Raw genomic sequence first — 22,290 nt, forward strand, 5'->3', positions numbered from 1 at the left:
GTGATCTACTCTATACGTTAGAATATGTTTAATAATCAGCGCCACCACGACATCAAGGATATGGGCTTTCATATGTCCAGGGGTACCGCTGCTGCAGTCATATGATCACGCAAAGATGGCGGTGGCTTGCTCGTACCGGCGGCTCACCGTCGTAGTTTTATTAGCGTTTACTATTTATTCTTCGGTGCTTAGCGCGAATATTGAAGTTCCAGCCTACATCTGGGGTTCTGAAAGGCAAGCTCGTTTGGTTTTCTTGCCGATTAGCACGCGCGCGCCGGACTAACTATGTTCCGAGTGGGGGTGTGCCGCAATCTGTTGGTCACATGAATCGATGGTTGCAACGGCGACCTCGTTCTCTAGAGCTGTAAAAAATCGATTTCATCTGCACAGTATGTCTAGTTACGATGGTTTGATAAGTTTGAACATGCCTTATGAAACGAGGTGCCTCCTTCGAAGCGTATGCTTTCGCTTACCTAAAGCTGGCAGTCCAATGCCAGGAAGAAAAAAAAAATAATTATATTTCGGCAGGCTTGTCACACTGCTAAAACTGTTTTGAAACAGTTTAACGCAAATTCACTAAACTCGTCCAGCAACGAGACGTACGCGCGAGATATTAAGTTTAGTGCTTTGCGTCATGATTGCATTTAGGTGCCGGTGCACATTACAAAACGAAACGGTCTTCGCCAAGAGCAGCTGCGTTATCTCACACCCATTAAACTCGTCATACATTTGATGTTTTGCACAAGTGTCAGTTTTTAATGTTATTACAAGAGTGCACGTTGGTGAACTCTTGTATTTCAGTGGCTTGAAAAAAATCCCGCAAGTAGGTTCATTCGACAAGGTTGAGCCATCTGCCTTTGGGAATTCGGTGGCCAAGCTTGTCGCTCAAGAAAATGCTGTGGTCGTGGCTTTCGTCCAGGACAAGGTGAGTTGTGCATTCTTTCCTTCTCAATCTCTTTCTCTCTCTCTTTTCATTGCTTTCAGCGGATGTACTGAACGATTACTTTTCCTCAACTTGGTTTCGCCGGATCTTGATTGATTTCGTAGAGTTCTGAATCTTGTATCGGGCTTAAATGCGAAGCGGACACTTTGTGACAATGACCACTTTTCATTATACAAGTACATAGCTTTATACGCACTCGAGGCAAGGAAATTAGACCGTTTAGCACTCTACCTGTCATAATGCTTATTCTGGTCAGCAATGCATAACTTGAGTCTCTGTTGATTATGTTCCTTATCAGTTCTTTAGTCTATCGCTTATTTTCACCCGCAGAATAATTTCGCAGGTGCTAAGGAAAATGTAATTTTCTCGTATTTTGTGTACCCGCAGTCATCAGACAGGTTGTTAGATCAATTTAGTAGCTGGTCGTAAATTTGAGGCTAAAGCAGGCAGGCAAGCAGGCTGAAACATTTGGTTGACGTCTGTGCACAAGCAGTTTTATTGTGCCATGGGCAATACTAATGCTTTAACCCCCAGAAACTGCAAAATTTTTTTCAACACAAGTTTTTTTCTTTCTATTTAATGACCTGCTTATAAAAACATATGGATATCGTTTATCTGTTATATTTTGCATGCCCACTTTTCTCGGACACTTGCTCTATCAATTCTTCTTTTCCTTGGTATCTTCATGCTGTTTCCAGGTGGGTGTCACTGACATCTTTCCATTTCAGAATGGCACCTGACTTCTTTATCTATAGACCAGAATTTGCAGTGCTTCTAGAGGGCAGTCATTTTTTGCTGGGGGTTGTGGGAACTGGCAGGGAGAGCGAAAGAACAACCGCAGTAACACTCAGCCTGTTCTTATTGAATGCATGCCACCAAAGCTTGCTCACCATGGCTCCGTCGTCAGCTGCCCCGTCATCAAATTGGCAGCCCAATCCAGGCTGCACAGACAGCTGGGGACTTGGCTTGAGATTAAGTGCGCTTGCTCTAAGCGGGATTGCGGGAGTAGCAGATTCTGGTCTGTATACCATAATCAGCAAAACTGCTGGTTTTACTGCAAGAAGATTTAGATGTAGGTGGTGCGCCTGGTTGGCTCTAACTTAATTTCCCAAATCACCGCCCACATTCCCACAGGAAGTATATATCTTCTGAGAAAGGGTGGTTGGGTAATGGTTTGGGTGTAGCAGCCAGAATATTGGTAAGCTGCTCTTGAACTACTGAGGGTGACCAATAACTGATACACTTTGTGAACACTTGGTAGTGGCACATTTATTATATATCACTAGTAGGTGTATGCTTTCGCAAAGAACATGTTCAGGTACACGGTGTGCTGATGACAACCAGTGCACAGTTTCATGCATAGTTGAACTATGACGCTGTTCCAAAGAGCTTTTGCGGGGTGGTGGTCCCTGGGCATATTATAAAATTTATTTTTTTGCAAGAAAGAGAGAGTGCACAAATATTTCGGGGATGAGGATGATTGAGGATTCCGCGTGTTGTGCTAAGCTTGTATGTACTGCTTCGGCGACACTTGGTACCACTTTTCTTCGTTCTCTTATCCAGCTTAGTGCGGAAGACCTCTCCAGGGCATCAAGTGATGACAGAAGCTACAAGTACTTAAAGGTAAGCTTGTTCTTCACTAATCTGCAGGATGTACTATCGCGATGGAAAGAAACGCGAACAGCGGAGCGCGTGGCCGAAGCATAACTGAAGGCGTAGTGCGCGCTGTCCATTTATCACCATTGACAGGTGCGCACGTCCGATTTGATTGCACTGTGCGATGATGCACCCCCTAAACTGCAATATTTTTGTTTCTATTCTACTTCTATTTTATTTGAAAACGAGAAAATGTGATGGTGCAGTAATGATGATAGCGCAAACTGGACAGCGTAAACAAAAATATCACAGTATAGGGGGTGCATCATCGCACAGCGCAATCACACCGGACGGGCGCGCCTGTTATAATGGTGATAATTGGACGGCGTGCACTATACCTTCAGTTATGCTTCGGCCACGCGCTCTGCTGTTCGCATTTCTTTCCATCGCGAAAGTACATATGAAGGGATAAATGCTGGCCTTTGACATCTGAGAAACAGCAAGTAGATTATCTTATTGTACGATTAAAGCACACTGGGAAGCACAGAGAAATATTACTTATTCTTTAACATTCTAAAGTTGTTTATTGTAAATAAATCTTTGTTCCCGTTCTAAATTGTTTTAAAATGCTGAATTTTAAAAACTTACACTGAGTTTCCACTAACAAATTTGGTATACCATTTTTGGCGTTCTTCAATTTTAAGTGAAAGTTCTATTCCTAGCCCACAGCGCAGCTTTTTGGCCAATTAAATCGCAATGATCAATTCCATGCTTGCAGGATGCCTTCGGCAAGGAGCATGTGCTCGTGCTGCCCTCGGTGGAGAATCCCGTTGATGCGCTGACATCGCATGGTGGCCTCAGGGTGACACACCTCAACATCCCTGACGTTGGGGCGGTGCAGTCTGCACTGGACGGTCTGCACGATGGCAGCCAAGTGCTGCTGGTTGACTTGCCTCGCACTGTTGGCGTCGAGAGCCGGTTATCGGCGCTCCAGCAGGCTGGTACGTACACTGCTTGCACCTTCAATTTAGCACTTCGTTACGATTAAGAGGATTATATTTCTTATTGTGAATGGTTTCTGAGGATAACACACATAAGCGGTCTTGTTGGTGGCAGGACACTTGTACATGCCATATTTGCCTGACTTTAATTGGAAGCTAACATGCACCCTGTTCTTGTGAGTTCAATGCAAGAAAGTAATGTGTAGCCCAGATCTAATGTACTCCTGAAGTTTCACGTTTCCGATTTTACAAAAGCTGCAAATGTTTCCTTCATAGAATGTAAAGTATTCATATCTAGTGTCCATTGTCATTACTATCAGACAGCTCTTAAATGCCGTCTTTGAGCCACAGCATGTACTTTTCTATGTGGTCCATTGCATTTAATATCTGGCATTTCTTGAACTACTACGCAACTATCACCAATGGGATGGTGGCCAATGCCTTGTATAACGACTTCACTAGTTCATACTGTGACGCATGCGAGTCTCCAGAATGGCAGAAATTCGAAACACAGATCTGTTATTTCTCTAGCATGTATAGTAGCTTATCTTTCGAATGAACTTCTGTAATGAAAGTGGTGCATCATCGTCGCCAACCTATGTGAGAACTTATTCTGTTGCCATCTTGTAATGACAAGGGCAATGACACTTGCTCTGACTGCTGCAGAGCTGCAAATGCCGTTTCTCATTTGTGTCTGATGGTAAGCTGCGGCGAGTTTCCAGACCCATTTTCTTGCAAGAAAGGTTCGAATTGTGTTAATATTGTACAGTGCGAGGGGCAGAGACAAAGACCAATCGTCGTCCATGTAGTCCTGCCACTCATCTTTGTCTCCTTATGTTGTATGTCAGTTTAAAAGGATTAATTCGCAGTCCAACAAACGTCATTTGCAATCCTGGGAAAGTCGCTGGAAAACCAAGAAAAGTCACCTGCATTCATTGGGAACTATGGCTCGATTTTCTCGCAGAGCCGTTGGTCCTACACACTGACGGCCTGTAGCTAACTTTTGTAAAAATTCTGGCCACCAGAGCTTGGTCGCAACATGCAAAAAAGTTATGAATTTTAACTGAGCATGATTGTATATGTTTACAGTAGAGCTTCGTTGATATATAGTGGAAAGAAAAAAACATGCGAAAATATGTTTTAATCAAGAAATTGTACAATCCGAAGTCAATAAAATATTTGGCAAACTCAACTAGTAGCTGACAACTACATAATACGAAGCGTTACATGAACCGTTGCACGAGGCGCCGGAGTGCGCCAAGCTTGTGGGGCCCAAGGGGCCAGAGATGCACATTGTCAATTTTGTGGCTTCAGGAAGCTTACATTTGTGCTCCTTGAATTCGACCTAAGTCAGGAGATTCTTCGAGCGGGGCACTTTGGTGGGAAGTTTTGACGCGCCCACTCGGAGAGAATCGCTGCGACTCGAGACGCTGACGTGCGTCGAGTTGGTGTGGCTCAAGCGGCCCGAGACGCGCTTTGTCGTTTCCTTATTGTGAATAAAGATGGCGACAGGAAACCAAAACAAAATCGAGCTGGTGAGCTACGCCAGAGCGAGACATGATGCTTACTTCACACCGCCTGCAGCAGGGAATAGCAGGCCCCTTTTTGGTTACTGCCTATTAAATGCGTACACTACGCTTCCAACGGCACTATGCCACACATGCTGTGAAACAGATAAGTAAAGATGATTATTGCAATAGGGCTGGCGGTGACACGTGACATGGGCAGGTAAGTACTGTGGGGAAGCTTGTGTTCTCGATCGCATGTGTTCTCGGTCAGGAGGGTTGCTGTGTGTTACCTGCTACTCAGGAATATGCAGCAGCCATCCCAGAACGGCTACTTCCTGCAGCTGCCGACAGGCGTCGATGCAAGTTTATGCTAGTGCCGCCTTTGCAACAGCTAGCTTCCCCATTGGTGAAAACAACTTTAGGTATTTTTTTTAATATACAGTGTAGACCGCTTATAACGTAAGTCGCCGGAGTCGCGAATATCCGCACTATAAGCGGTACCGCACTATAACCAAAGCAACAATTTTCAAGGCCCGCACATATGCAAAACATGTGCACCGAGCCGCCACGCGTATGCGACAGTCGAGGGATGGGGCTAGAACGTTTGCATTCAATTTACAGTTGAATCTCGTTAATTCGAAAAAATTACGCAGCGCCGCCTCCGACCGCCGGCACCGCCATAGAGTAAAAGCTTAGGAGAGACCCCTCAATGTAGCGCGCGAACAAAACAAAAACAAAAAAGAAAGAAAGAACGCGGCGGAAATTTCAACCTCTCTCAAATGGCAAGGTCGCCGATTCTGTGTTGCGCCGGAACATGCGTGTACGTGCCGACGTCTCAGCCACGCTACCGTAGCCACGCGTAGCAAATGGCAGTGAACCCTTCTTTCTTCTTTATGCTTCCTCTACTTTCTAGTCACGTGTTGACCTTGCACGCTGCAGCTACGGCGCAGAGGGAAGCAGCGGTGCTGTCCCAGGCCGGCCAACGCCCGCTTCCCGATAACGGCAGAAAACGAAACTTCGGGGAGCTGGCGCCAGGCCGGCTGTAGCGGCGGCGGGCGTGCACGGCGACAGTCGAAAGTGAGGGAGGTACGAGGGAGGGCGAGGGGAGCCACCGAAGCGGCAGAGTTGCAGAGGCGAAATCTGCTTCCCTGCCGCTCTCCTCCCTCACATTCCACGGTCTCTGCGTGCGCCCTTCCCCGTGCTGTGCCGGTGCCGCCCGCTCCCTGAAGTTTCGTTTTCTGTCGTTATCGGGAAGCGAGCGTTGGCTGGCCTTGGCAGTTTCGTGGCCCTCGCTCGCTGTACGCGCCGTGATATTTCACGACTCGCACTCAAGATTCTGGTTTCAGCCTCACTGGCCGTTCGCACCGCGTGCCCTTCTCTTCCACTTCGTCCCTCTTTCTTCCTCGAGCACTCCTTGGGGCGCCCGTTTGAGGGGAGCGTTCACCGTCTCCGTTGACTTCCGTACTCCCAGGCAGCCGCACTGTAACCAGTATTTCGTTTCCCGCAACTGCACTATAAGCGATACATGTATACATAGAGTGCTATGGGAAAATTAACGGGAGTCTGAAAAGACCGCACTATATCCGGTCATGCACTATAAGCGGTTACGTTATAAGTAGTCTATACTGTACATATGTTTTTAATTTTGTTAAGAAACGGGCAAGTAACTGTGTTATGTGTTACATTCAACGACCTGTATCATAAAGTGCGATCTTTCTGCAAAATGTCAGTAAGAACAGCACAGCAGTAAGCGCAAAATCTTTTTTTCTAGGATTTTAAGAGAAAAACACATGTCTGTTTAGCTTAAGTCTTATTTAACTTCTTTAAAACTGTGCTTTCATTAATTTGATGGAAAAATGTTGATTACAAGGGGATAAAAGGCCAGACATCCCCGTGTTGAAATTTGTGCCATAATCTTGGTGCCATTACATTAATGCAATGTCACGGCCGATTTGGCTCCAGAAATGGGGTTATAACTTGCTAGTTGAGTCCATGGTTGCCTTAGAATGCACTGTAGTGCTTCTGCATGAAGAAACAATTAACTAGGCCTGTGTATCCTTGATGTTATACAAAGCTGGTGCAGAAACGTTGCCACCCATTTGTGTGTCCTTTTCTGGCTTACCAAGCTTCGTTTCATGCTAAGAGAGGGTGTTGTGGTATTGCAGATGGGCAATTTACTACTTAATATTCCTATTTAGCATCCTTTTAATCCGGAGACCTCCGCCATGGCATTCCTCTGTGGCATTCCTTCATTAAACCTAATCAGCCAATCAATGTCGGTCAATCAATCACTCTGGACTCAACTTGCAGACACGATCATGGAGGCTACCATGCAAGCCCTCTCGTCAGGAGGCAAGAAGTTGTTTGGCCTGTACACCGGCAGAGATTTGGCATCGGTAAGTACCTGCAATGAAGCACTTTCAGCAGGCTTTGCCAATGCTGTGCATCATGGCAGCGTCTAACTGCCCTCCTGTTTTTGTGATTCTGGGTGTTATCTTTCATTTTGAGCCCCCCAAAATTATTTTGCCAATTTTGCCAGGCGTTTCAATTTTTACAGATGATAAACCCTAGCGGGGACTGCATACAGTGGAGCCTCAATTATATGTCCCCCGGTTATGCGGCGACCCGCATTTTACGACAAATTGGTTTGGTCTCTGCAAAACCCCCGTAGAAATAACATATTAATAACCTCGATTATATGGCGCAATTTTACGTCGACCCGCCTCATACGACTCCTCTCTGGTGCCATCTGGGAAAAAAAAAAGTTCTAAGCAGACGCAGGCTGGGAAGTAAGCACACTGCAGGCAGCTGACAATGGGTGTGCAATGCTGTATTTACCCGAATCTAACGCGACCACAATTGTAATGCGAGGGGCAACTTTCCAGTCACACGAAACAAAAAAAATAACGCGGCTAATGTAATGCGAGATGAACGGAAAAAGAAATGGTACCTTTATTAAAGGAATTGAAATTCGGAAATGGTTTTCTTCACTCATAATAGTTGTCTGAAGAGGAGACTGAGCTTTCCTCGGGCGGTCTTCTCTAGCGATCACTTTCGTAGATAGTTTCACTTTCGTAAAATTTTGCGTGACTTGGCACTGAAAGCATTCCCGACAAGTGTTTCTGGCACTGTCCTAAGCTCGCAGTCAGCGCCAAGAGAGATGTTGGAAGTATACTTCGCGGGTGCCGGGATAGGCCTAGTCTCGTGAAAACGAAACTATCTCCAAAAGGGCTCACCCGAGAATTGTCCTCTTCCATTCCATCGAGCTTGTTTGAGATTTAAGTACTTCTTAAAAGACCGCACAACCATTTCATTCGGGGTCAGTACCAGGCCACTTCATGTTGCACAGAGCCTTCCCGACTGGCCTCGCATTAAAGTTGGCCTGCCGCTGGTCCTGCCATCCGCAAATCGTCGACTCCTTGTCATCGAGACACCCAGCCGGTGCGGACTTTCCCAGCTCCTCGGCCATCGAAATTGCTTGTCTCTCGAACCGACCGTCATACTGAATTTGCTCCGTTGCCATAATGTCGCGAATGAACGGAGTTGAACCGCAAAAGGCCGAAGGATATTGCGGCATCGTAACCAGTCACAAGCACAGTGAAAACAGTGTCGATTCCAACCAAAAACAAGTTCTGACTTCGGTCGACTTGCCTAGGGATTGGATCGAGACGTAAGGTTGCTGGTTCAAGCAAGGAAAATCATGAAAACAAAAAACTGGCGCTACAATCGAATAAATACGGTAATTTTTTAATAATGTAATCTACCTTCCTTGAAAACAGTGCAGGTTCGTCCCGCAGGCTTATTCAGGCGGTCTGTACCCGTTTTTTTGGCAAGACTGAGCGTCGCTGCTGATATTCTTAGTTTTTTTATTATACGACAGTTTTGCATGGTCCCCTCAAGGTTGCATAATCGGGGTTCCACTGTACTTGACAGAACACTTCTTTAGTGCAAAGCACCACTATGCATCACCCTGCAGGTGCTGCTACCTCGCGAGAGTTCAAAAAAAATTTTCAGTTGCTGCCTATTGGCTATTGCCAGAACTGATTTTTCACATAGCTTATTGCTGACCATGTTGCACTTCGCCTTTACTGCCATGTGCTCACCCTCACGCTTGTGCACCTTAGATGCGGTATTGTTGCACGTGCTGCTTCGGGCTATGGGCATCCTAAGAACTGCTTTTGATCTCTTAAAGCGCTGACTCGCAAATTTCTCCCATAGGTAAGGATTGCGTTGTTCAGACGCATGTGCTCATGAGCAAATGATACCACCATGCACGTGTTTCTTTTCGTACGAGTACTGATTGTATTTCAGTTAGCAATCTGACAAACGATTAATGCAAGTCTCTCTTTCCGTTGGTTTTTCTGATGGCTGCAAGTGCTTGTTAAAAGCTACTTGAACAGAAATAATTGGGATGGTGTGAATTTTACTGTATTAAGTTATGGCAGTGTAGCCATATACTGTAGTGAAGAATAAACCATGGTAGGATCTCAGTGATGGGAATCTCTTGGGATGGCGCAAAAATTTGTGTCACTCAAAATTCGTAACACCCAAAAACGAAAAAAAAAAAAAAAATCTGGGAAATTATGGAGGGCGGGGGGAGGCAGCAGTGAAATGGCTGATTGCTCATGATTTTCAGATATCTTTGTTTATATTTTCTGCAATCCTAAGACCTCGCTTTATCTCATGGCAAAATATTTGGAAGAAATAAGCAGCAGAATTAGAGATTGCACTTCTTTAATGTGTTGTCTTCTAAATAGGGATGAAGATCGGGCTTCGGGAGGTGTTATTGCACCGCTGATTGTCCGAGTGCAGCTTTCTGTTGACTCAACGCCACCGTCTTGCTATCGGTGTAAACGTGAAAGATCGAACATTCAGATAACCACAGCGATGTAGTTCTCCACGAAGAAATAAAAGCAGTAAAAGTGAGCACGAAGAAGAAAAACTAGCATTACGATTTGTTACGGCAGTAACATGGTGCCTAAAAGATAAGATTGGGCCTCTTCGATTATCAGTACCTGACAAGTTCCAGACTGCTTAGGACTGCTGTGAAGCATTTGATTTTGCTCGGACAGCTTTCGAAGCTCTGCCCACCACTCTGAGAGCTGTCATAATCTCGTTCGTTTTTCGCAGACTGGAAGTTGTGGACTGTCTGACTCGCAGAGCTGTCAGCAGATTTTTGCTTGGGCAAGTGCAAGCAGCTAGCAGACGACGGTTGTTAAAAAGATGTGCGCGGCGTTTGACACCATGTTGTGAAAGATGCCATGTGCTCCTGCATACTTTGCGCATTCCAGACGGCAAATATTGTGCACTCAGCAATTGCATCTCTTACGTCGATGCTTTTTGTGCCATCATGTGAGCTTTTCATGAGCCGTCTAATTGCCACAGCTTTAGTGTTCATGTTTCGCCAAACACCGAATTGCAGCTGTTCACATATGTTGATCCCTTCTCTTGCTAAGTTCGAGCATTTGCTTTTTGACATGCAGAATTAGTAGACGGTGAACACGCCCTCTGTCCTAGACACGCGTCGGGCCTTTAGTAGACGGTGGATATCGGCAAAGGCTGTTTTGCCTGAACAGCGACGCGGTGCGACCGTGATTTTGCTTGTGTCCATGAGGGAATTCCGCTTAAATTTCACAGGCAGTGAGCTAGCCTCAATCAGTGTTGTACAGTCGAAGCTCGTTAATGCGTAGTCGGCTGGGAACGACGTTTAGGTATGCACTAAACGATGTACGAATTAACCATCAATGCCAGTTTAACGGCTACTTACAGGCCGGAAAAGAACTACGTTGCGACGCTCTCATACACACACACTCAGACAGGCTTTATTTGTGGGTAGGCAGCAAAAAATCGGTAATCTTCACTTGCCGCGACGACGGCGCATCTTTGAACTCGATAAGCCGCGAGCCAGCTTGTCCATGAGGCCCCACTTACTAACTAAATTAACAAGCAAGGTGTAACGCATGCACTGGTAAACATGAACACGTCTCGCTCGATGACCGTGGAAATTCGCTCTCAAAACGCTGGAGTTAAGAGGCGCGGCTGCAGCAGCGAGCATGCCGTCTCTCGCTTCAACGCGAACTAGATGTCGAAAGCACAGAGCATACCAAACTACCGGCACTAGTTGCACTTTGTCTGCAGATCGTTTTGAAGATGAAGCCATAACGTGCGTGCACTATTTCCACGGCGCAGATCACTTTCAAGATACAGTGGCGGCCGTCGCCGAAGTGCACTCCTCCCTTTCTCCCCCCCCCCCGCCATGCCTCGCGTGCGACCGTAGCGCGCTTCCGCCCCGCCTTTCTCCATCGTGTGCACAAGATTGAGTTGGCTGACCCTCACAAGCATTCACAGTGTACGATGTTGCCATGTTTGGACTTTATACGGAACCTCAGAGCGATGTCACGGTGACGGCAGAAATGTGCTTCGCAATAAAATATGCTTCTGAGCGGTTATTGGAATTGGATTCGATGGCGACAGCGAATTCGCACCCTCTACCGGCAACTTCTCCGCATTACCAGGAGCTAATGTCGAAGGCCATGCTTTAGCGCGCAACAATTGACAACAACTGTATGAGCAGGAAATACGTCATGGTGGCCATGTTTTAAGTTCACTATGGTTGGCGACTGTCGTCCGGGCGTCACAACTCGAGAACCGAACGTCTGCGCTCATGAGATTTTGCCGATTTTGTGCCTGTGTGTGTAGAAAAAAGAAAAATAGTACACACTAACCGTTTGGTGGGAAATGAGCGACTACGGCTTAAGTGGTCAGCCAATACATGGGGTTCAATGGGGCCTGGGTGGGGGAATCTTCGCGACTACGTTTAAACCGCAATTACACATTAAGCAGGTACATATTAACGAGGTACCTGTTCCTCTAAAACAGGAACGAAAGCTCGTTCTTCGTTCCTTCCCAATCTTTAAACGAATTCCCGTTACAAGTTCCTTTAATTTGAAAGGAATGCGTTCCAGTTACACTTCGAACATTGGAACGTGTCGTTACATTTGATGATTCTCGAATGTCAAGTAAAGGATCTCCACGGTGTGTCCAGACTCCAGAAGGACCCTTGGTTGCTCTTTAGACTGGCTCAGACAGAACAAAAACAAAGAAAAGAAAAAATTAGCTATCCCTCCCGCTCGTGGTCGGTCTCTGTGCCGTGCGCTTCCCTGCACCCCCAGCGGGTGCCTTGAAGTGAAAATTAGGATTGGTCGATAGGGTCACGACGAATGCGAGTCACGTGAGGACTGGATATTTTCCATCTGCTTCGAAGTCCCTCGAGTGGCGTTGCGATCCTGACGTCATCGTTCCTCTGCGGCAGGCCGGCTTGGAGGACAAACTACAGGAGGGAGCGTCACGTGACAATCTTGAAGCCTAGTCATAAAAAATATAACAGAGAACTCATGAAAAAAAAATGCGCCATAGTCACGTGACAGGCAAGCTGTAGTTCCTTGTGCCTCACGCGGTCGCCCATCCATCCTGCATGATGTGCCGCATACATGCGTGTGTCTGTTCACTGCCGTGGAACGTTTACAGAAGGAACGCTGTTCCCTCTGCTGTTCCTTCGTGAACTCATCGAGTTACTTTACGAACCCAACAGGCACGTTTTATCTGTGAACCGTGGACAATGAGAAAGGAATGGAATTGAGTGAGAGGAATTCTTATCGACTCTGCTCTCTTCTGGTTCGCAACTCGAGCCATGCGATGGATAATCTATTAGTGGTGCTGACGTTGCATGATGACGCTCGACGACAAAGATGATCCCACAATCTGTAACTAGTAGTTCTTACATTCTCTCTCGCCATGGACAGCCGATGGAGGAGGCTGCTCACTTGTCACGCTCCCGGCGGCATCTGCTGGCAGTGCCCGAGGCAGGGGCAGCACCCGCGTCCAATGAGACGACTGGTGTGATCATGGTGCGCAACGGCTGCATGCTCATGTATGGCCGCACGGTCACTGTGTCCTTTACTGAAGATCCCAAGGCAACAACGTTCACCTCAGTCACCTACAACGACACGCTGAGCCCTGCACCTGTGCCCCAATGCAGCTCGGACAACCAGCATGCCAAGTGGGTATTTTTACAAATTTTTAAACCCCTTAATTAAGAGTTCATTTTTTTTTTCCTGAAAGGACTACCATACTGATTCACTTTTTAAGGCGAAAGCCTTGTATGTCTCATCACTAAGTCGACCTTCAATGTCCTTGAGCGAAAACTGTGTCGTCAAAGTGAAATCGTACACGATGACGACTCGGTGTAGTAAGTGAATTACTACACCAACCCAGCATCGTGTCTTACCTATATGCAAGCGCCTATGCAACAATTCTGATGGTGTGCGGGTCACTGTCGTCATTGTCTTGTATGTTTAAGCAAGCAACGCTTGCGCAACAATTTTGATGGTGCATGGGTCACCGTCGTGGTGTTAATGAATATAGAGGTGATTAAAGCACTCGAATCCTCAACCTTTGGTGGGAGTCGAATCTTCGACCTTTGGTGTTAATTAGGGTGAGGTTAATTAAGGTAGCGCTAGTCAATTAAGGCACTCAAACTCGTGACCTTTGGTCGGAAAAAACAAGTAATAAGAAGTAGTAACGCATTCGAATGAGAATGTAAAGTAATTTAATGTCTCTTGAGCGCAAAGGCTTTTGCCTTTATCCTCTTAGGTGTTTGCTAAAGGCAATTTTTGACATGTGCTTTAGCCCTTAAGTGCTATTCCCAAGTAGTATACTCATCTGGTCACTGATGCTCATCCCTGGCCGTGCTCAATGCTTAAGACAGTTCATGAGGGTGAAATAACTGTAGACTGGTGGCGGCATCTACTTGTAACTTGGCTAAACTAAAATTTTGTTAGGTTTTCTTTTTATACGAGAGATTGAGTGACAAAGCTTATTGACTGTCGGTGTTGCCTGTCTCTCTCATTTTCCGACGCGGTGTACTGGTGCAAAAAGCCCGTGCAGTTTTTGAGCGATGTAGAAATTGAAGAACTTCTTATGAAATCTGATTAAAAAGACTTAGACGTTGATTGTGCGGTATCTTCAAGGGACTATAACAGCAACAAAAAAGTCATGCTGTTTGAGAAAGACTAACTATCCTAATCACGGAATTAATTAGCAAATTTAATAATCTTTCGCTGAATTCTTACATTTAAGAATGTAGAAATGTAGAAAACGTTGAGTATCTTATCCTTTATAAATGACATGAATTTAAGGCCTCCTAAAGTGTTACTCTGAAATGGAATTTGTTGCTCTTCGGAGATATGCTCGGCACCCAAAGTGTTAATAACATGGTTACAACATAGAAATGTCTGCAAATAGTGTGAAAAATCTTATTTAAAATAAGAGTTATGATTATGGAATGTCTACTGTTAGAGGTGCATATTGTCATTAGAAAAAAATTTACGGTTTCTCACAACGTGCTGAGGCCGTCTTGATTCCTTAAATGGTTAAGGATTGTGCAAGTAAACTACAAGCTCATTACAACAGACCATAATAATGATGAAGCTCTGAGTCTGCTTTGAAACAAACATGCAAACCCACTTTGGTGGCAGTTTGGCAGTGCTGTTCTGCTGCTGAAACAGTCACAGGTTCAGTTCCAGGTATATGCTTCGAGCCAACCCTTCGGCCTTTCCATGTGTTCTCTCGTCTGCATGATCGCACGGTACCTGCCCATTTTCAAACACGAGTTTTCCATCAACTGCATCTTCAAGTAAACAGCAGCATGGTATGGCAAAAACTTAAATTTAAGGTTGCCTTTTATTTAGCTTTCGTCTAATTGAAACCAGTTCTGCGCGTCTTGGCTATAAATGTGGGACTGTATTGGGGTTGTGGGACGAACAGGTAGAGACGTGAGCAACCGTATTAACCACTTCGTGTGTTGTTGGCTTCTTGTTTTTTCAGCATCACTTTGAAGTTCCCAGATTCTGGACCTGTTAAGGACTTCAGTCTCTTGTAAGTTACGTTTGCTTTATTGTTTTATTTATTAGTTCTATACCATCATTTACTACTCGAATAGCTGTTATAGAAACATTGCAAAATATAAGTGAAATGATTTCCTGTAAAGCAGATGTCATGTGGCTGCAGCAAAACAGCAGTACAGTTAGACCTCGATATAACGAAGTTGGTAAAATAGACAGTTTGCTTCGTTATATCGAAATTTTCTTATATTGAAGTTCGATCTTTTATGCAAGTAAGTACAGTCGCCGATGGATTTTTCTTACATGGTAGGGGCAGCAAAATTTTCCGAATTATTGAGCAATTGGAAAAAAGCAAATTTGCACAAGGAAAAAAAAAGTTGTTGGGAGTCGGCAAAGAAAGATACGGTTTCATGCCGTGTCGACGATATCTTCGCATTGGCGGCACGAAGAGAAGCCACCCATGCCTTCACATCTACTTTCCTCCCCCCCCCCCCCTCACCCTTGCGACTGATGGTGTCGCCTGCTGTGGGATGACGCTATCATGAAAAGCTCTGGCAGCGGGGAGCGAATGCTTTGTCTGTCTTTCGCTTCAGCGTGTCTCGACAACTCTAGATTCTGCAACCTTCAGCACTTAAAGTGCTGGAAAACACCTTCTCAACTGCTCAGTCTTTGCACATGTGGCAGATTCTCTAAAACAGGGCGCGCAGTCTGCGTATGCACTCAGCCACGCTGACAGCCATGTGCAGCCACGACTACGCTAGGAAAGGGGACATGCACCAACCTGCCCCCCACTTCCCCCCTCAGTGCGTGCTTGATAGCGTTACCGCTAGCTCACTTGCCCTACCCCTCTTCAGCAGCGTACACATAAGGTAGCAATGATGGAAGGGTTAAGGAAACGTAGGTGGTCATATTTAATCCAGAGCCCACCGGTGCGACTCTGCATCTCTCATAGGGCAGATGTTGCTTCAAGTCTTCACTTCTCTCTAATCAAAGACGTTCGAACCTCGTTATAATGAAGTCGCATCGGACATGAAAGTACCTCGGTTATATCGGATATAAGCATGCAGGATGATTCTAATAGCATAAAAAAAAATCATTTTCGATCACGTTGATGCGAAAGAAGTGGAAGTGGGGTGCCTCCAATGGGCCAGCAAAGGGTATCCTGCATGTTTTGATGACCTATTGGCAGCTTGCCGTTCTGTTAGAGGCATGGCAACAATAAAAGTCGCAGTTTTACCCGAAAGGCGTAGCATCGATTGCAATAGCAAATTAGCAGAGAGCCATACGAATTGAGGATACAGTAGAACCCCACTGATAAGTTTTTCACTGGACCATAAAAAAAAAAAAAAACGTAAGAGCCGGCAAACGCAAGGGCCGAGAAACAGGAAAAATTCAGAAATGAGAGTAGTGGTGAACTGCACACAATTTTCTTTGAACTGTTACGTTTTAAAAAAAGTCAGTTTCGCCCGGAAGCCGAATCATCGATTGCGATAGCAAATTAGTGCACAGCTGTACAAAGTAAGGATAGTAGTTTTATCGTCCGTATAAACATTCGCTCACTAACTGATTTAACAAGTGTGGTGTCAGCCTGCACAGGCAAACATGAACACATCACACTCGATGAGCGCAGACACGCGCTGTCAAACGCTGGCATGAGGTTCGCCGCAGCAGCTGAGAGCGATGTGACCTTCTGAGTGCCAAGAACACACAGTACGCATAAAGCTACGAGCCGCTGACGCACCTACATTGCCTAGACTCTGCCCCCAACGGAGATCGCTCTCAAGATACGGCTTTCAAGATACAACAGCACCTTTGTGTGCTGTTGTCTCTCGCTTCAGCGCAAACTGAGCGCTGAGAACACACAGCATGCACATCGCATGCACATCGTCTTGGATAACGACGGCAACGACGCTGGCGACGGCAGAAATGTGCCTAGAGTGTCCACATAATTGTCGTCACACTAAAAGATTATGTACTAGCGCTCTGCACTGCTGCGAATAGGCAACCATGCAACCGATGTTATTGCGCGGGATTGGCATGTTGGCTTCAATTGCAGTCATACCGAGCCAAGCGACTGGCCAAAACGTGCATGCTGCCGACGGATTTTTCCCAACATGGGGGGGATCCCACATTGATCCATACTTTGGTACTATGGACGTCTCTCTAGCCAGCTCGTCTGATCTCATGTTCGATCGCCAATAAGATCTACAAGTGCGAACATCAAAATGCCCATGTTGCCGGCAGACTTTTCGGACTGAGAGGGTATTGGATATGGATCCGCTCTCCACTACTACAACCATCAGTCTAGCCTGTATGTTTGATCTCACGTTTGATTACTGATGAGGTCTACAAGTAGAAACATATTAGCGGCAAGGTTTCCTGCGGTGACTTGTCACTAGCCTGTTTGCAGCAACACGCTTAGGCCGCTTGGCCTAACCAGTGCAGCTGATCATGCTTGTCGCTGACTAGCTCACACTCGAAATTGTTGAAGCTCACGTAATTTTAAGACTTGGGTCAGATTGTGTCAGCGACCCCTTTTGTGTATTTGAGAGATAAAGAAGCTGAATTTCTTAGGACGTAATGCAACCATGCATGTCTCGTATTGTCACTGAATTGTATAAATTACTGTTTCCAGGAATGAAATCCTGTTTAAAGTTAGCGCTCTGTCTTGTGTATTCTTTCTTCCTCCCCCTGTGCTTGCACTAAACAACCTTTTTCTTTGTAATGGCATACCAACAAGCCCAAACAGTCACGATGGTGAAAGCACCAATCCCATGCGCTAACACTGATCGCATGGTTGCGTGATCGCAGCGGTGCAGAGTGTGTGTATGTACAGTCAACGTCCAATTTTTTGGACTCCCTAGGGGCCGCGAAAATGCCCTAAAAATCGGGCAGTCCGAAAAAATGAATGCATGCCTTTTAGTGCCACCAAAGGCTCAAATCGCTGCAGGCACTTACTGAATAGCTCTAAAGGCATGCCAGTACACTTATTAAGTGTACTGTGATAGGAGATGGTGGGTGCACGCCTGTATAATTAAAGGAAACAGGCCATATCCCGTGACAATTGCCCCTTCCCACTCTAGGTATGCTTGACCGCATTACTTTGTGCATGCTTCACCACGTAACTTTGCTGTATTGAGGCGAAGAGGACTTGTGGGAACCTGCGTTATGGAACACGCTGTGCTTTCTGAGCTTCTAAGCCTTTGGTGAGGATTCGAGGCGGCAAGATAATCAAAATCGCGGTGGTGGTGGGTTCGATAAATGCCGTTTCAGACTGTCGGACATGGCAGAAGTCCGGAAAATCGGATGGCGAAGCTTTTTGCGTCCAAAATTTCAGTTTCTTATACATTTGACTCTACGGGGTACGTGGCGGTGCCGCGAAGGCATCCACAATATTGGGCACGTCCAAAAATCGGCTGTCCAGTAAATCGGTCATTGACTGTAAATTATTGTTGTTCCCCTGCCCCATATCAGCATGGCAAGGGGCCGCTGGGTCGACAAAATGTCCAGGAGACCCTTTGCTGGCTCGTTGGAGGCACCTTGCTTGCATTTGTAACATGTAGACCTGATGGACCATGCTGAATTAGGCTAGTCGGTTCATGACTAAGTGAGTAAAAACAGTGCAAAGGACAGGACCAAAGCAGAGACGACGTACAGAGCACTGCTTTAGTCCTATCCTTTGCGCTGTTTCTATTGCCTTCGTAGACCTGATCGTTATTTTTTTCTGACGATATCTGCATGTATCCTCTTAATGAATATTGCACATAATGATTTTTGTGGCCAATGCTACTTCATTAGAATGAGGTTCGACTGTATGTCCTGCTGAACCACTGGCGTAATGGCTTCATCGGCACCAGCGTAATGTTTGTGAAGGAGTACCGGCTATCTCTTTCCTGCAGCGACAGCACATGCTACATGTTTATACCATGTGTTTGAACACACCACCACAAGGTGTTGCCACCACTGCTGCTGTTGGCTCCAGCATCACCACCATTTCAGTGTTCCGTAAACTCCAATACGCATTCCGGCTAACTGGAACTCTCTTGCCATCCACTCCCCACTGGACGATGAGATGTCGTGAAAACGCTTGTGCAGGATGGTGTTCAAGTCGGACGAGCGTGGCGGCTTTGCCCTGACCTGAAATGAATGCCACCCTGAAAAACTACAAGGACCTGCAGATGCGTGTCAAGGACCTGTGGTGGCCTCGGGGCTTCTCCTTCTCCTGCTCGCTCTCCCAATTCCGGCAGTACAATTCCACCAAGCTGCCCCAATTGCATCTGCAGCTAGACACCTTCCAAGTAAGTCACCTTGATCGTAGGACTGCTGCTATTGATTTTGAAGGGCCGGCTAGGTGCTCTGGTCAGTGGCTGCAGCATTCACAAGGTCATTGTTTTGAATCCAGGCCATGGCAATGGTGTTTTGATGGGGATGGGTTGCAAAAAATGCTTGCGTAGTACTGTGCTTAGGGTGCACGTTAAAGAACCAAGCTGGTGAAAATTGATCCAGAGCCACCCTGTGTGGTGTCGCTCAAAACCCACTGTGCAGTTTCAGGATGTTAAACACGATAATTTCTGTGATCAGAACATGTTATGGCATGATGTACGAGAGGGAGGAGCTAAAAGGGACACTTTATAGAGTAACACTTGGAACAATTTATGCTGGGCCTGCTGCTGTGGCATTCTGCTGTACACAAGGCTGCAGGTTGAATTCTTGGCCACAACGGCCACATTCCGGAGTGGTGGGATGCAAAGATGGGTGTTACGGTAGTGTCGAGAGCTGATCCAAACCAAAGAGACGGAACAAAAATTGTTTCCAGTCTTTGAAACCTCTGCAAGTTCGCTTTAAATCCCACTCACAAGTTCTGATAGGAAAGCGTGTATGCTTTTCCTACTTCTTCAGGTCCAGCTTGTCCAGAACAACACGGGTCAGTTCTCGGAGAGCTACGACTGTGCGGGCTTCTTTACTACAGTCATCTGGATGGGCCTACTGGTGGTGCTCCTCTACCTCATCATCTTGGGCACGGGTGTCTTCTTCATCTACGACATCCGCACGAACGACCGTTTCGACGACCCCAAGGGCAAGACCATCACCGTCACCGCCACTGACTGATTTCTTCGGCGACTTGCGTTTCCTTTGTGGTCCCCTCTTGCTGCTGCTAGTGGCTAACATGTTGCAAGCATTGACAGTAGAGCAGGGTTCTATGTGGAACATGCTCTTGTTATAAGTGTAGCGCCTGGGTGAATGTTCATGTAATGTCAGAATTTAGTGGTCTGCTTCTTCTTAATGGTGTTTATGATGTCCTTAGCATTTGTGCTTAACACTGAGGACAAAGTTAAGCATCCGGTGAAAATTTAATCTCCTGGTATTATTCAAAATGTTCAACAGACCTCCTTCAATGCTTTGTTTTAGATGGTACCCTTTTGCCATTTATTTTCAATGGCTTTTGTTAGTGTATAGAGCACTGTAGCTTAAAAGATTTTTGATGTTAAATACAGAGCCAGATGCGATGGATGGAAGTTCCTGTCGCATAGTTCCTTGTTCCACTGCCAAGCACTTTGATGGTAACGCTAGCTGAAGTTCGGTGTATGCATTGATGTCATTGTGGAGAGTCGTTTTTGTAGATGTGTTCTCGGCAGTCTATCACTACATGTTTCTATTGGAGTTGAGTAAATGAGCATTTTCATGCTTGGAAGAACTTCTTCACCCACCTATGATTTGTGAAGCTTGTAAAAACAGCTTTGAAAGAGGATTGAGCGGCCCGTGAAAGCGTTTTACTTCTTGTATATATACATAGCAATATATATATATATATTTTTCTTTCTTGTGAGTATTGGTTTCCATGTTTTTGTTTTATTGTAGCCCTGTAGATAGCGTGTGGCCACTTGAAAATTAGTTTGCAGGCCTACTTAGAATAAAGAACTGTTCCTTTTGCTTTTTCTTGACATAAAGAGGCAAAGCGTATGAGTCAGTGATAATATCATGTTCTTGACATAAAGAGAGAAAGTGTATGAGTAACTGAATGATAATACCATGAACGTTATTTTGATGAAGTATTTGTCGGGCATGATTGTCTGCAGATGTGGAGTCTGGTGGTATAATTATGTACAGTACGAGCAAAATTAATTACAATAGTTGTGCAACCTGTGTGTGTCTAGCACCGTCGTGCATGCCTGTCAACTCCTGGGTTTGTGTGTACTTTTGGTACAGTTGGCCGAATATACAATGTGTTGCCCGAACTGCCGCCGTGGTGGTCAAGCAGCGGATCAACGTCTGGCTTGATTTGAAACAGGTCAGTCAGGATTTAGCTTTTGTTCATAGTATAGTCATGTCAAAGCTTATAGTTCCGGTGTGCAACCAGCGTTGGCTCTGTGCAATGTGCTGGACTTAGTGCTGCCTAATCAGCACTCCAAAGAAATGCTGACCAGAAAAAGGACTTCTGTCCTCACCTTCCGGTGCTTAGGAATGCTGGATATTTGCCACGAAAACTTCGCCACATTGCCCAGCAGGAGCTTCAACCCCGTGTGCAATGTCCCACACACTTTATGCAAAAGCTGCATTTTGAGCAAGATTTATGCTGCTGCCACCGCTCCCACCCTGTCCCCTCTGACACAAACAACATTGTCCGAAATTCGGCAAAGCATGGCGCATATTGTTTAAATGTTCGGCCAGACTGGACCAAGCTGACAGTTTGTGAAAAGTGTTGTCTGCCTGTACAGTATGCCACGTGCAACATGTCGTGTGATGCCAAGCTGTTCATGCCTAGTCATACACAGCGAGCACAAGTGATTCTCAAGTCTTCAGAAGCAACGCATCCCGTGTAGCGGGAAAGTGCAAGGCTTAAGAAATCCTGTCTCTTCATTCCTCGTTAGAGTGCAACACTGCTTGTAATGGTTGCACGTTGATTTAAAAATGGTGTAATTTATTGTATACATCTTTTATGTGCCAGTTGTTTTTGTTAATCAAGAATAAAGCACTTTTTTCCACAATCACTCTTCTTTTGTCAGCCATACGTGCGAGCTTTGTTAAGCCACTAGCTGTTTTAGTGATCGTGCAGCTGCATTTTACTTTGTTGTCGTTGTTTTAAATCCTTGGTAATTGGTAATAATGATATTGCAATGACACGAAATTACATTGAAAAGAAAGGCACCTTAGCCAGTATCAAGCCAATGCTGTGCTTAGCAATGATCTGGTTCATTTTCCATTTTTTTCGTAATTGGCTCGGATGATGCAACGCTGCTTTATCGGTGAAATTGACAATGCAGTGCAAGAGATAAGAATGGAAGGTCTTGTGGATCATCACCAAATACGTCGAGCACTTCACTTTCAAATTGGCGGAGTCA

The 22,290-nt window shown here is 45.7% G+C and overlaps 1 protein-coding gene across 1 annotated transcript; it reads left to right on the forward strand.

Annotated features, from left to right (window-relative positions):
- The first annotated feature begins 83 nt into the window (after positions 1 to 83).
- On the forward strand, positions 84 to 21,936 carry LOC119462329 (V-type proton ATPase subunit S1). The gene is made up of 9 exons (XM_049672938.1): positions 84 to 234; positions 802 to 925; positions 2,507 to 2,566; positions 3,318 to 3,540; positions 7,359 to 7,444; positions 12,851 to 13,107; positions 14,934 to 14,984; positions 19,092 to 19,248; positions 19,850 to 21,936. The coding sequence occupies exons 1-9, from the start codon at positions 116 to 118 to the stop codon at positions 20,057 to 20,059; spliced, it is 1,287 nt and encodes a 428-aa protein (XP_049528895.1). The 5' UTR covers positions 84 to 115; the 3' UTR covers positions 20,060 to 21,936.
- The last annotated feature ends 354 nt before the right edge of the window (positions 21,937 to 22,290 follow it).

The sequence above is a fragment of the Dermacentor silvarum genome, chromosome 8 (genome assembly GCF_013339745.2).
Source record: "Dermacentor silvarum isolate Dsil-2018 chromosome 8, BIME_Dsil_1.4, whole genome shotgun sequence".
Classification (NCBI taxonomy): domain Eukaryota; kingdom Metazoa; phylum Arthropoda; class Arachnida; order Ixodida; family Ixodidae; genus Dermacentor; species Dermacentor silvarum.

What these genes read in the sequence shown, in the direction of transcription:
- LOC119462329 (XM_049672938.1), top strand. Translation starts at nt 116, where the DNA reads ATGGCGGTGGCTTGCTCGTACCGGCGGCTCACCGTCGTAGTTTTATTA. An exon ending in GAAGCTACAAGTACTTAAAG is followed by an intron (nt 2,567 to 3,317) that starts GTAAGCTTGTTC and finishes CCATGCTTGCAG; the next exon opens with GATGCCTTCGGCAAGGAGCA. An exon ending in CCGGCAGAGATTTGGCATCG is followed by an intron (nt 7,445 to 12,850) that starts GTAAGTACCTGC and finishes CGCCATGGACAG; the next exon opens with CCGATGGAGGAGGCTGCTCA.